Source organism: Anopheles coluzzii, chromosome X (assembly GCF_943734685.1).
Source record: "Anopheles coluzzii chromosome X, AcolN3, whole genome shotgun sequence".
NCBI lineage: Eukaryota > Metazoa > Arthropoda > Insecta > Diptera > Culicidae > Anopheles > Anopheles coluzzii.
In genome coordinates this window covers 24582378-24598277 of record NC_064669.1, presented here as the reverse complement: position 1 = coordinate 24598277, position 15900 = coordinate 24582378, and the positions used below count along the sequence as shown (strand labels likewise).

The 15900-nt window shown below is 39.0% G+C and overlaps 1 protein-coding gene and 1 long non-coding RNA gene across 4 annotated transcripts; one reads left to right on the top strand and one right to left on the bottom strand.

Moving 5' to 3' along the window:
* The first annotated feature begins 4430 nt into the window (after positions 1 to 4430).
* LOC125906737 (uncharacterized) lies at positions 4431 to 6412 on the top strand. Of its 2 annotated transcripts, none has more exons than XM_049607037.1 (2): positions 4431 to 5621; positions 5694 to 6412. In XM_049607037.1, exons 1-2 carry the CDS (start codon positions 5417 to 5419, stop codon positions 6410 to 6412), a joined length of 924 nt encoding a protein of 307 aa, XP_049462994.1. In that variant the 5' UTR covers positions 4431 to 5416. The 2 variants fall into 2 exon arrangements, with proteins under 2 accessions (XP_049462994.1, XP_049462992.1); XM_049607035.1 differs by having other exon boundaries at positions 4431 to 5765; positions 5838 to 6412.
* On the bottom strand, positions 6319 to 10744 carry LOC120954096 (uncharacterized). Of its 2 annotated transcripts, none has more exons than XR_005751486.2 (3): positions 6885 to 10744; positions 6716 to 6819; positions 6319 to 6629 (listed from the first exon to the last, which is right to left on the bottom strand). It is a non-coding gene; the product is annotated as an uncharacterized LOC120954096 (long non-coding RNA). The 2 variants fall into 2 exon arrangements; XR_005751492.2 differs by having other exon boundaries at positions 6716 to 6813.
* Positions 10745 to 15900: the final 5156 nt, after the last annotated feature.

Here is a 15900-nt window from a genome sequence, read left to right as displayed (position 1 = left end):
TGCTTGTTGCACCAATTTCGGCTTATATTTCTTCAGCTGGAAGAGGGTAATGACGTTTTAAATTATATTATATCTGATCATCGACTAACACTGTAATTACAGTTTATTGCTTACCATCCTTTTTTTGAATACAACTCAACTGAGCATTATGCTAGGGAAAAATAATTTGGCAGAATTATTTAGCTTACTTTCTTGCTTTTAAATTGATTTGTTATTTCGATTTGTTTAAAAGCGTTCCGTAGCCCACAGTCAAATAGATATACTAAAACATAGTTCACGAGGTCGGTTCATATATTGCCGAAACAACTCGACTTTTTTTTCGTAATTGCAGTTTTTTGAAAATCTTTGGAAGCATTATTGATGTATCAATGGAACTACGACCAAAAATCAACACTGTTATAAAACCAATGACGCACTGTTTGAAGTTAATCCTAAATTTGTTTTAAACGGATTAAGTTAAAATAAGTGTTAATAAGCTTTGCTAGCCTGTTAAAGCCGGCATTATCGAAGACCAAACAAAACAAACATCGTGTTATATTAATTTATTGTTCGAAAATATTCGGAAAATAGTAGAGTACAGATATTTATCGTGTACAGAAAAAATGATGAATATATAATAATTATTTCTTTAACATTATGTTCGCAATGTGCTTTTTCACGGAGAATGTTTATGTAGCATAGCTGAGTTTAAAATAAGTTGTTTGTTGATTATTAATTTTCTAATATGGGAACACTGCAAAATATAAAACCATGAAACCAAAACATATATAACATAGTGCATAGTCTACATTTTCTTGACCTAATCCTTAACTATACTAAGAACAGAATAGATATGTACTGGAAAATATAAACTTGTGATTTATCATTAAATACGTTGTTCAGCTACTTCATTATTTTACTCAATGAGCTCAGGCGAACTGTGTTAATTTTTTTTATTTAAGTTTCCTATGATTTTTTAATTTTTAATAAGTTAGTTACTTTATGTAAATCGTTTTTGTTATGCCAAGATGACGAGTTAAAAATAATTTTAATACTTTGCTATTAAAAAAAAAAAAAAAAAATATATATATATATATATATATATATATATATATATATATATATATATATATATATATATATATATATATATATATATATATATATATATATATATATATATATATATATATATATATATATATATATATATATATATATATTTTTTTTTTTTTTTTTGTTTTTGCATGTAAATATGCACACGTAATCCATATCAGCACTGTACATGTATGTAAGAATCGGGGATGTATGCATAAGCCGCAAAAACATATGTTTATTATGCATATTTAGTTCTGATTTCCTGTTTAGAAACAAGTGTGAATATTTAATGAGTTTTTTGCTTTTTATAATTGTTTATCTATGCGGTTCTTAAATGTCATGCGCTTTTTCTAAATATACTGCTCGATATTTACACCCTTTTCTACGTTCCAATCTCGTGCTGTTTGCATGGAATCACGCGCCGCTTGTTTTGAAACGCAGTCCACTATGATCGAATGCATCCCGCTACGGTTGAATCATGTGCCGTTACTACTGGATTTTTGACATCTCCAGTCTGTTTACAATTCAAAAGCAACCAATTGAATACGTTTTCAGAACTCTGTTTTATTGCATGATTTTCTTTAATGTAATGTCTTTCTTCCTCTTTGGCACAACAACCGGTCGGTCAAGGCCTGCCTTTGTACACACTAGTGAAGTGAGCTTGGCTTTCAATGACTTATTGTTACCATAGCAGGATAGTCAGTCCTACGTATGGAGGCACGGTATATTCGGGGCTTGAACCCATGACGGGCATGTTGTTAAGTCGTACGAGTTAACGACTGTAACACCAGCCCGGCCCCGTCCCATTAATAATAATGTTATGTATTATTGCATAATTTCTTTAATATAATTCCTTACATGAGCTATAATATAAATAAAACTTAGCCAGAAGACACGTTGGAATATCGAATAAACAACAATTTTGCTATAATTGCAAGTCGAGCGGAGTGAGTTTAAGATAACCTCTTTATTGGCCTGATCAAACCAGAATGCCGATATCCAAATCCGATGTCGTTGGTGATGGTGATGTGGAATGCAGGGTTACGTATACATAATTACTCTGGGGGGTAGATAAGAGGCGTCCTCGGCTCGTTGCATGCCTTCGGAATAAGAGGTTTTGCTTATTCTCTTTTTTCAAATACGTTATAATAGTTCGATCTTATTTCTATTTATTTTCTAGCTTAGCTAATACCTTAACAGTTGGTACTAATTTTACTTATTAATGAAAGATTTTTCATAAATTGTCTTTTTCTTAAATTCTTGTTGACAAAAATATGAAAGAATCACCTAATACTATTCATTATTTCGTTCGTAGTTTTTTTAATTCTTATAATTTTTCCCTTATGTCTTTTGATGCAGCTTATTCTCAATGGTTCGTTCTTTTATTTGACATGCTTCTGTTTTGATTGCTCTTGTCTGGGTTTTTGTTCGTAAGTTGGGTATTACAAAAACGTCTTGATTTTCAACGATATTTGGAGGATTTTTTTAGTTTCGTTTTTAGCTGTTTGTCTTTTCGCAGCTTTTTCTAAACTTTGTTTTGTTTCTTTAAATAATTTATTTACATTCTCTAGTATTTGAACTTCATTTCGCTCATTAGATTGGTTAAAAGTCAGTTCGTTTGGAGTGAATTTTGTAGATGAGTATATTGAGTCAGTATAATGCAACTGATATCCTGACCATGGATTTTGTATCATGTCCAGTGTATTTATGTTTGATGAAATTTTTAGTTTCTGTTATGCTGCTGTGAGTTTTTTTTCCACTTGTCCATTTGACTCAGAGCATGACGCATAATTCAGTACGACGTCTAAGGAAGATAGATAATTTCTCAGTTGTACTGATCTAAAAGTAGTTTCATGATCCGTTAATATTTCTTTTGGAATTCCATAAAGCGTGAGAAATACAATACTTGGTGAGTTTTTGTTGAACTTGAGCCATATTGTTGTTTCTTAGGTAGAACATGGTGTTTTGAAAATAAATCTACAATAGACAAGAAACTACAATTATTAGTTATATAGATGTCCATATTTACTCGATCTAATGGTTTGCATGTGACTAGCCTTGGTGATATTAGTATACGGTAAGGCTTTCGTTCGTATTTTTCTGTCATACAGATCTCACAACTGTTTACAAAATTTTTGATAAATTTCTGCACTCTCGGAAAAAATAATTACGTTGTAGCTTATTTTCTACTTCTGAAATTTCTCGATGGGCTCTATTGTGTTCAGTTGATATTAGAAAATTTTGCCTTTTTTGTCAGTTGTAAGAATAAAAGGTAATTCAAAATTTGGATAAGCTAAAACATGATCTGATGAGATAATTGCTTTCAAATCATTGAATGATTTTAAATATGAATCATTTGTATGATCGACTATTGCTTCTTTCTTTAGACATTTCGTTAATAGTTTGGATATTTCAGTGTAGTCTCGAATAAACTTTTGGTAATACACAGTTAATCCAAGGAATTGTATCAACAATCAACGATTTTTTTAATCAAATCTGGGCTCGGTTTAACGCCTTCGGAAGTAATTATAAATCCCAAAAATTCAGTTTCTCTCTTCAGAAATTAACATTTTTATAGCTTTAGATTGAAATTTTATAAACTTTTAAGCACCGTATGAGGGTAATCAATATGAGATGTTAAATTATTTCCAATAACAATTATATCATCTGTAGAAACCGAAAATTGTATGTGAATACACCTCAAAAAACATAAACACCTTGGTCGCGGTATACGTTAACATTTAAGCATCGTAGGCGTAAACGTCAGAATAAAACGGCATTCGTGCTCGAGAATCAGAACAGCGCACACCTTCCGATTCTTCGTCTTTTCCGTTCCGAAAAATTCCGCAACTTTACACATCCATATATACAAAGCAAATTGTCCCAATTAAACCGGATAAGATATGATACATAGCCCTTGGCATGGGCAAAACGATTCTTTTCACCGAACGCGAACGAACTAGTTCGCTCACCAAAAAGAACCGAACGCGAACGATGATTCTTTCGTTCTTTGTTTCATGAGGTTTTTATTCACAAAGAACGCTCGTTATCTTTTTCATTTACCCACCATAGACGCATACTGTAGCCAAAGAAGTACTCATTCTGCGGTTGTAACCAATCATTTAAAAACATTAAACAGTCGGCTGTCTGGTCAACACAATCCATCGCAAAACCGACCAAAAACTAGCATGTAAAAAAGTAATACGAGCAAAAATGTCTCCAGCATATATTGTACCCCATGCCTTATACACACTCAAGGATTCTATTTAAAAAAAATACTTAAATATGGATCAACATGATGAGCGCAATCAATTCAGTTCAGTTCATTAGCGAACAATGACTAATCCGTTTGAACGGGTTCGATCTATTGAATTGTAGGGGAAAGCGGGGCAAAATGGGCATGTGGGGCAAAATGGGCACCCTCTATTTAAGCATTATTTGACTACAAAGCTACTTTCCAATGCTCAAAATGTATTCATTAGAGTGTTTTATGAACACCATGTAAGTTTCATAACGCTAACACAAAAAATAACCAAGAAAAGTGCAAAATAAGGTTTAGTAGCATATTGATGTAATTTTTGTCACTTCGAAAATAAGCTTAACCCAGTGTCACAGGGATGCGTTGAAGTTTTACATTATATATTATTAAAGATGTGATATTTCTATACAATTTGTCTGAAGAAAGCAAGGCGATCGAATGCGTATTTTTACTAATATAACATAAAATACAAAAATGCTTCACGTGGGGCAAAATGGGCAGTTACGCTTGGGGCAAAATGGGCAGATACTTTTGACAAATGGCGTTTGGTGAGGCTATGGTGTTATATTTGTCGCCTCAATAATGATAACAGACACAGCTTCAAAAGAATCGATTTTGTAGATTTAAACGTGTAAAAACTGTTATAATTTTGATAACATATTTTTGGAAGAATTTTAAGGGCTTTCCTGACCAGCAAAACAAAAGATAGAACGAAAATACAATTCACGAAACGGTGCGCAAAAGCATAGACCATTACCTAAGCGCAGTTGTTGTGGCCCATTTTACCCCAGTGTTCTGACGTTTCACAGTTTGTTTACATATGCCCATTTTGCCCCAGGGCTATGCCCATTTTACCCCGTGTGTCAAAATAGCTTCTCGTAAAACATCAACTTTGATTTTACATTATTTTATTGTTTTTGAGTTGTTTTCATTCTATGTGGCAATTTTAATCCATAGATAAATGGTGGAGGCATACAATAATGAAAGAAAAATTGTGTTTTGTGGCATATTCAAAGGAATATTCAGTAAACTGCTTAACATGCCCATTTTGCCCCGCTTTCCCCTATAGGTATAATTTCCATGCCAACAGAACACAGATCGAACACCAGATCGAACGCGTTCGATGAATTCAGTTGTGTAGGTACGATTTATACACCAACAGAACACAGATCGAACACCAGTTCGAACGCGTTCGATGAATTCAGTTGTGTAGGTACGATTTACACACCAACAGAACACAGATCGAACACCAGTTCGAACGCGTTCGATGAATTCAGTTGTGTAAGTACGATTTATACACCAACAGAACACAGATCGAACACCAGTTCGAACGCGTTCGATGAATTCAGTTGTGTAGGTACGATTTACACACCAACAGAACACAGATCGAACACCAGTTCGAACGCGTTCGATGAATTCAGTTGTGTAAGTACGATTTATACACCAACAGAACACAGATCGAACACCAGTTCGAACGCGTTCGATGAATTCAGTTGTGTAGGTACGATTTACACACCAACAGAACACAGATCGAACACCAGTTCGAACGCGTTCGATGAATTCAGTTGTGTAAGTACGATTTATACACCAACAGAACACAGATCGAACACCAGTTCGAACGCGTTCGATGAATTCAGTTGTGTAGGTACGATTTACACACCAACAGAACACAGATCGAACACCCGTTCGAACGCGTTCGATGAATTCAGTCGTATAGATACGATTTCCACACCAACAGCACACGCCCAATCCGCAAAAGCCGAAGTTTTGTATGGGATCGTCCTGTACTCATATGTACCCACTTACGTGCCCACTTGCAGTAGAAGTGGAAATGTGGTTTCACGCCCACATAGACACCTTCCACCCGAACGATCGCGTTCACACATACTATCACGCTCTGATTTCTTCTGCACCTCACGCATACCAATGTGTTTGCTCCACGCCCTTTTCGGATTGCTTATAGAAATGATGAGGCACACATGTTTACTTTTGCTGTATGCACACATTCGCATGCGGTTTATTCCATACTTTTTCTCTCCCTTCCAACACGTGCTTTGGCATACTCACACTGTGTAGACGGCAGAACGGTCACCCCCTTCCAAATTTACCGTTCTTCCTCCGCTCGATCTTTTTTCTTCTTACCGCGTACGGGGTACCATCAGAACTGCGCGCCGGCTTTAGTTTTTCCTCCTCTCGTTCTTCCTTTCTTCTACCGCGCCCGCGGGCTGCGCGCGTTTCGACAGGTTCTTAGCGTAATCCAGTGCGTTGTTTTGTGGCTGAGTTGTGCTGAGCGCTGTCAATAAAAATAAACCAATAATTAATGTATATAATACGTATTACTTTGGATAGTTTTACGTATATGATGAGAGCAACACGTACCTTAATATTTTAAAACTGAAAAACAATTTCCTTCCGTCACCCACTTTGAAGATTGTTGATGATGGCAACAGGTAGGCGTTGATGAATGTCGCATGCACCTGTAACTTAGAAGCCGATAAGCATTAGTTGAATTAGTACATTGCAGCAAATATGAGATCAAGAAACTTACCTCAACAAGTTAGCTAGGATAAATCATTCCACAATGGAAGAAGAAACAACACTGCGCAAAACGTAAACAAGGAAAGTAGGGGACACAAGAAATCGCACATCACTCCCGCACATCCTTCCACAACGAAAGTTCTGGACAGACTGAGGATGCCTAACACCCGGATGGTGCGATAGCAGAAAAAATCATGGTAGATCGAGAAAGATGGGTAGACACGGTGAAGCGCAATCCGCTGGTAGATGCATGTGTGTGTGACCAACGAAAGACTTCAGACCCCGCTCCTCGCATTTTTCATCCATCATTTTTCGTCACACGCACACATATCTACACGCGTGGCGGTTTGCCGTCCAAAATCTAGAGAGAGAAGACAGGGTATCTCGCTTTGGCACACAGAAAAATCTCTGAACAACTTCGGCTCTGCTACTTGGACGTATCGAACACTGCTGGACAAATTCGACGGCGTTCGAGGAATTGAGTTCCCAACAGTCAAAAGCCGAAGATTTTATATTGACCTTTCACTTTTTCTATCTGTCTCTCGCTCTAATTTGAGCGATTTTCCCCTGATGAGTGTCCCCGAGCCTCCTCGTGTGGTTGTTGTTGTTAGAAGTTGAAGCCGAAACCCCCTCGTGCGCTGCCAAAATCAGCGAAGAACGAAATCGAGTGGCTCAAGCGAAAAAACGAAAAAAAAATGACGAACGAGTGTGCTGTGACAATAACACACACACACGCACAAGGCGACACCCGAAATTTGGTGCGATACCGGCTTTCAGTGGAGCAAGTACACACATGCACACATTTGGCCACACCAGCGCTCTGTTCTAGTGCAGGTAGTTTTCTGCAGTCCACGGTGATACTACACACAGCCACGCACTTGGCGATACACGCTGTGTGGTGGACGTTCAGAATTCAGTGGTGCAAATACACACATGCATACACTTGGCGACACACGCTCTGCTGTGCGGTGAGATTTGTGTTCTGTGTCCAGTGGTGCAAATATACACACACACGCACTTGGCTACACACGCAGTACGGCGCGGTTGGCTTGGCAGAAGCGCATACACACATTCACGCAGTAGGCTTCACTTTCAGTCCAGTGAGGTTGGTGCTTGTGTGGTGTTTCAGCACTTGGCGGATAAACCCCGTAAAAAATGGAGTTTTGTTTAATTTGAGGTAAGTAAAAGTGATTAAAATTATCAACCAACATCCCCCCTTCTAATTAATATAATTTTTCTTCCATTTCATGTGTTTTTCATCGCGAACGGAGACAACAAAACCTGTGTTTGTGATGTGCAAATGTTGGTGCAAATGACGGGTACAGTCAAAGTGGGTTCATTATACAGGTGGGCTTATCCCGAACAATTTGACAGCCGTGCTGTAGAAAAATGAAAACGAAATGACAGGAGGGGATTCGATCATTTGTTGATGTATGCGTGTGAATTCCAATGGCTGTTTTGGTTGATGTGTCGTAGTGTAGGTGAAAAACTACGTATCACAATCGAATCCCCTCCTGTCATTCGTTCGTCCAATATGGCCTTCCCGCCAAACCTACAAGCCCACCTAGTCCCTATACCCACTTTGGGTACAGTGGAAAGATGACAACCATGATCAACAGCGGTGGAGTGCAGAAAGTACGGTGAAAATGTTGCGTTTTATTCACGGAACAGTTGATAAAAGTGTTTTTAATATAATGTGCCATAATTTGTGTAATTTGCGAAGTGTTGACCGTGTGTGAAATAGTTGTTAGTGCGTCTCATTAAACCGATTTATTTGCTTAAATAAATCAAGTTGTTCTACTACATGTGTGTGACACTGTTTCATTTTGGAAAGAAAATCTGGCAAAAAGGGGGAGGGGGCTATTTTAACGAAGGGTCGTGCTGAACCCCGTTCGGGTTTTGCTTCGGCTTCGGGTTTGCTTCGGCTTCGGGTTTGCTTCGGCTTCGGGACCCGACGGATCACTTGAATAATTTCGCCAACTCAAGTTCTTTTTCAAGCGCGTATTCAAGCGATCTCTGAGTGCTGGTGCCCGGTGGGTTGTATGCGTGCGAACAGCCCAACCAGCAAAACCGAAGCTATTGGAAAACTTTCCTGTGTGCCAAAGCGAGAGAGCATGTCTTCTTTCTCTAGATTTTGGACGGCACAACGCCGATCGTGTGGCCTATGAACGAAAAACGGGAGAAGGGGAAACCGATATCCTTCGAGTGACACACACCCCACCGGTCACCAGCACTCAGAGATCCGCTGAGATTGAAGCTGGCTTTGAAGCTGAGTTGGCGAAATTATTCAACCGATCCGTCGGGTCCCGAAGCCGAAGCAAACCCGAAGCCGAAGCAAAACCCGAACGGGGGTCTGCACGAACCTTCGTTTAATTAGTCCCCTCCCCCTTTTTTGCCAGGATTTCTTTCCGAAATGATACAGTGCGGACCATTATATCAACATGATTCGATTTATTGAATATCGAACCAACATAGAATACAAAAAAAAACACAACACATGCACAATAATCATTGCACTTAATTCTAAATTAACGCACATAATAAAAAAAACACTTTTTACACTCGCACAAAGAAAAATTAAAATCAGCACAGCACTTTCTGCTCCACATCGCTGTCGCGCCTAGTTCTTCTCGCTGCACTGTACGGGCCACCATCTCCAACACCACGACACTGCCACAGGTTTTGTTGTCTCCGTTCGCCGTGAAACACACATGAAATGGAAGAAAAATGATATTAATTAGAAGGGGGGATGTTGGTTGATAATTTTAATCACTTTTACTTACCTCAAATTAAACAAAACTCCATTTTTTACGGGGTTTATCCGCCAAGCGCTGAAAAACCCCACGAGCACCAACCTCACTGGACTGAAAGTAAAGCCTACTGCGTGAATGTGTGTATGCGCTTCTGCCAAGCCAACCGCGCCGTACTGCGTGTGTAGCCAAGTATGTGTGTGTGTATATTTGCACCACGGGACACAGAACACAAACCTCACCGCACAGCAGAGCGTGTGTCGCCAAGTGTATGCATGTGTGTATTTGCACCACTGAATTCTGACCGTCCACCACACAGCGTGTATCGCCAAGTGCGTGGCTGTGTGTAGTATCACCGTGGACTGCAGAAAACTACCTGCACTAGAACAGAGCGCTGGTATGGTCAAATGTGTGCATGTGTGTACTTGCTCCACTGAAAGCCGGTATCGCACCAGATTTCGGGTGTCGCCTTGTGCGTGTGTGTGTGGGTTATTGTCACAGCACACTCGTTCGTCAGTTTTTTTCGTTTTTTCGCTTGAGCCACTCGATTTCGTTCTTCGCTGATTTTGGCAGCGCACGAAGGGGTTTCGGTTTCAACTTCCAACAACAGCCACACGAGGGAGCTCGTGGATACTCACGAAGGGAAAATCACTCAAATTAGAGCGACAGATAGAAAAAACGAAAGGTCAATATAAAATCTTCGGCTTTTGACAGTTGGGCACGCATGCATCTGCATGCGTATTCCGCTGAACCGAGACTACACATCTCTCTCGATCTCCCATGATTTTTCTGCTATCGCGCTCATCCGGGTGTTAGGCATCCTCAGTCTGTCCAGAACTTTCACTGTGGAAGGATGTGTTGGAGTGATGTGTGATTTCTTGTGTCCCGTACTTTGCTCGTTTACGTTTTGTGCCGTGTTCCTTCTTCTTCAATTATGGAATGATTTATCCTTGTACATTTCTAAGGTAAGTTTCTTATCCTCGTGTGTGCTTCAATGGATACATTCAACTAACGCTTGTCGTCTAAAAAGTTACAGTGCACGCGCATGTTAATCGACGGTTGCCAACATCCCGCAAAACGATCGACGGAAGGAAAACGGTGTCCGGTTTTAAAATATAAAGGTAAGCGTTTCTATAATTCCATGTGCAAAATATTGTTTAGTTTGTTATAAAAAACATGGATTAATTATTGGTTACTTTTTATCAACAGATTTCATTACAGCTCTTTGGTAGAAGAGCGCACTTCAAGGACGCCTAGGATACGGCTAAACATGCGCAGCACCAGTCCGTGACGTCATTTCCAGACAGGCGCCGGCTGAACACGCGCAGCACCAGTCGAGGATATCCTAGCGCAGAGGGTAGAAGGTGAAACGGTTAGAACTATTTATTATAAATAAAAATGCTTAATTTTATGCTCCCCAACACCAGAACTTTTATTTCAATTACTACACTTCCGATCAAGCCAAGCACCGACACCAGAATCTCCTTCATCTTTTTACCGCCATCGCCCGTTGGCTCCTTCGATCGTCAACCTTGTCCTCTCTCCATTCTCACGATGATCTTTCTCTCACCTCCTCTCCTATTTCACGGTTCGTGTTCTTTAGCCGCCTGTACGGATACGGCCGCCGTTATCAGCTGTCATCGACGGTCTCGTACGACGGTATCGTAGCGGCCAAGGTCGCTACATGTCATTACACTTTTTTTTTTTAACGAAGCTTTAGCAAGAAAATTCCGACGTGGATTCCCAACAGTCAAAAGCCGAAGATTTTATATTGACCTTTCACTTTTTCTATCTGTCTCTCGCTCTAATTTGAGCGATTTTCCCCTGATGAGTGTCCCCGAGCCTCCTCGTGTGGTTGTTGTTGTTGGAAGTTGAAACCGAAACCCCCTCGTGTGCTGCCAAAATCAGCGAAGAACGAAATCGAGTGGCTCAAGCGAAAAAACGAAAAAAAATGACGAACGAGTGTGCTGTGACAATAACACACACACGCACAAGGCGACAACCGAAATCTGGTGCGATACCGGCTTTCAGTGGAGCAAGTACACACATGCACACATTTGGCCACACCAGCGCTCTGTTCTAGTGCAGGTAGTTTTCTGCAGTCCACGGTGATACTACACACAGCCACGCACTTGGCGATACACGCTGTGTGGTGGACGTTCAGAATTCAGTGGTGCAAATACACACATGCATACACTTGGCGACACACGCTCTGCTGTGCGGTGAGATTTGTGTTCTGTGTCCAGTGGTGCAAATTTACACACACACGCACTTGGCTACACACGCAGTACGGCGCGGTTGGCTTGGCAGAAGCGCATACACAAATTCACGCAGTAGGCTTCACTTTCAGTCCAGTGAGGTTGGTGCTTGTGTGGTGTTTCAGCGCTTGGCGGATAAACCCCGTAAAAAATGGAGTTTTGTTTAATTTGAGGTAAGTAAAAGTGATTAAAATTATCAACGAACATCCCCCCTTCTAATTAATATAATTTTTCTTCCATTTCATGTGTTTTTCACCGCGAACGGAGACAACAAAACCTGTGTTTGTGATGTGCAAATGTTGGTGCAAATGACGGGTACAGTGGAAAGATGACAACCATGATCAACAGCGGTGGAGTGCAGAAAGTACGGTGAAAATGTTGCTTTTTATTCACGGAACAGTTGATAAAAGTGTTTTTAATATAATGTGCCATAATTTGTGTAATTTGCGAAGTGTTGACCGTGTGTGAAATAGTTGTTAGTGCGTCTCATTAAACCGATTTATTTGCTTAAATAAATCAAGTTGTTCTACTACATGTGTGTGACACTGTTTCATTTTGGAAAGAAAATCTGGCAAAAAGGGGGAGGGGGCTATTTTAACGAAGGGTCGTACCGAACCCCGTTCGGGTTTTGCTTCGGCTTCGGGACCCGACGGATCACTTGAATAATTTCGCCAACTCAAGTTCTTTTTCAAGCGCGTATTCAAGCGATCTCTGAGTGCTGGTGCCCGGTGGGTTGTTTTTTCATGCATATCGATATTGCCGAACTTTGCCCTTTTTTTTCGCATCCGGCAAACCTTCCTCGTGCTTTCAATAGACGTGTGCTGGTGCTGGTGTACCTCGCTAAATAAGTATATCTATTTAATTTGATAATGCTTCGGTTTTGTGTAATTGCTTTCTCTCTTATTTGATAGGGTATATTGTTCTGACCGCTCGTTATAAATTGAATGCTGCTAACCGTGAGTCGAACACATGCTGGGGGAGCTATTTGCATATTAGTTCGATGTCTCATCATTCAATTGCGCCGCTCAATCTACAGCTCAACCTCACCAGCTCAACCTCTATCATAAAATTCGTCTTCATCGGTGCCGTCATGTGTGAAGACGAAAGCAACTCGTAACATTGTTGGTGTTACATTTGGCGTTGTGCCGACCTCCCTGAACCCGTGTTTCTATTGTTCCGCTCGCTGGTGTTCCATGTGTGTATAGTGTACCGTATACAATTTTGCTGATGTGTGCGTGTGTGTAGGCTAAAAGTGTCGCGTAAAAGTTATGAGGTGCTAGTTCTTCTAGTTTTTTTTTTTTTTTTTTTTTTTTTTTTTTTTTTTTTTTTTTTTTTTTTTTTTTTTTTTTTTTTTTTTAATAATCCTTATTCCTAATTTACAACTTTTTCCATAGATTTACATAAAAACCGTATAATTGCTAAAGTTCTGCGCGATTTCATAATTCGATTCTTCTTTTAATGCATTATTATACTTGTGTTTATATATATCTATTCACAATTAAATCTTTCATATCCTATTTACCTATCCTAATCCTAATCCTACTACTAATCCTATTTACCTAACTATCTATATCCTATGTATGATAACTCCTATCTATCTGGCTATCTATATCCCATACTTCCGTTATTCCCTATCTCTAAATCTATGCCTAATCTTTTGACGTATTGGTATATTGGTATCAACCTTATTCATTTTTTTTATTATTATTTTTTTTTTAATCATAAAACTTTTTAAGCCTATTGTTGTGAATTTTTTCCAACTTTTTTCCATTTCTTACCACGCAAGTTTGATTGCTGGGTATCTCCACTACTTCATATGGCCCTCTCCAAATGCCTTGTAGTTTTTGCCCTACACCTGTTTGGTTATTCCTCACCAAAACCATTTCTCCCCACATGGGCTGCCATTCATTTGCACTTTGGTCATACTTTGCTTTCCTCTTTGTTTTAGAATTAATTAAATTTTCTCTTGCAATAGCGTGTATTTCCCTTAGTTTTGTTCTTAACTCCTCACAAAAATCCGTATATGACTTTTTACGATCTGTTTTATGGAATATTGATGTTGGCAATCTAGCTTTCTTACCGAATACCAATTCGTAAGGCGTAAACCCAGTAGAGGAGTTTACACTAGTATTGTACTCCATCGCAAAATATGGCAATACTCTGTCCCACGTCTGATAATTTTTTCCCACAAATTGTCTCAGATAAATTTTTAGCTCTCTGTGTGCTCTCTCTACTACGTTCGCTTGTGGATGGTAAGCCGAAGTATTAATTTTTTTAATTTTCAATAACCTACAAGTGTCTTTCATGACTTGGCTCATGAAGTTTGTGCCCTGATCTGTTACTAGTTCGGATGGGGTACCTACAAGACAGATTACCCCTTCAACAAACGCTTTTGCAACCGTTGTTGCCTCTTGGTTTTCTAAGGGAATAACTATAAGATCTTGTAAGATCATCTTGAATGACAAGCCCATACTTGTTACCCCCCTCTGATTCTGGTAGGACAACGATATCTATATATAATTTTTCAAATGCGTATTTCGAGGTAGTGGTAATCTGCATAGGGATTTTGTTAAATTTTCCAATCTTATTGAGTTGACATGACTTGCAACATCTGACATACCCTTCAATGTCACTATCCATTCCTCTCCAAAAGAACAACTCCTTGATTCTTTTCTTCATTCTTCTTACCCCTACATGTCCTCCTAATGGGGCATCGTGAAATTCTTGAAGCACGGTATTGACTTCGCTTCTTTCAATTTCAATCCTGTCTAGATCTGAGCTGTAATTTTTAAATTTGGTTTTAACTGTTTGTTTAATCTTATCTAGTTGTTCTTTTCTCTGCATTTCCTTGCCATTTAGATCCCCATCCCAATGTATTTTTAACAAATTTCCCCAGTGATCTTCTTGTTCGTCTTTCACAACATCTTCTTGTACATTATTCTCTTTTTTGTTATTTAGTGACTCTAATATTTGTTTACTTTGTTGACGTGTAACTACGGCTACTGTCTTGTTTGCTTGTTTTTCTTGTATTTCGTTCCGATTAAGTTCTGGTAGCCTTGATAAAAAATCAGCGACTACATTTTCCTTTCCCTTTTTGTAGCGAATTTCGCATTCCACCCCTTGGAGTCGTAATCTTAACCTTGATAGTATCGGAGAGTTTTCTTTGAGCTTCCAAATCGATACTAACGGTCGATGATCAGAATAAACTAGGAATTTTTGCCCATAAATGTAATGTTTAAAATATTCAACGGCCCATACAATAGCCAAAAGTTCCTTTTCAATAGGATGGTACCGTTTTTCCGCTCCTACAAGGGATTTACTAGCGTATGCAATTGGTCTGTCTACCGTTGTTTCATTGGATAATACTGCCCCAAGAGCATAATCACTAGCATCGGTTGTAATGACAAAGGTATCTTTATAATTTGGTCGTACCAGCAAAGGCTCTGAAACTAGAAATTGTTTTAATTTTTCAAATGCCTTTTCACAGTGCTCATCCCAAACGAAATTTTTATTTTTCTTCAGTAGCTCGTGAAATGGTTTCCTGATTTCAGACACGTTAGGGATAAATTTACCATAAAAGTTAATTGTTCCCAAAAACGATCGTAATTCTTTTATACTTTTTGGTGTTGGCATATCCAATATAACTTTCACATTTCCTTGTGTTGGCTTAATTCCTTGTTCATTTATAGTATGGCCCAAATAATTAATTTCTGTATGAAGAAGTTTGCATTTTAATGGTTCAATTTTAAGATTGTATTGCATTAGCGCTTTAAGAACTTTAATTAAATTAAAATTATGCTCCTCTGCCGTTTCGCCAAACACCACAATATCATCTAGATAGACAAACGCTTTGACAGGCTGAATTGAGTATAGGACTGTGTTCATTAGTTTTTGGAATGTTGATGGGCTATTTTTAAGACCCATTGGCATTCGTAAAAATTCATAGTGTCCCTTAGACGTTGAAAATGCAGTCTTTGCAGCGTCTTTGCGTGCTATGGGAATTTGAAAAAAAACCCGA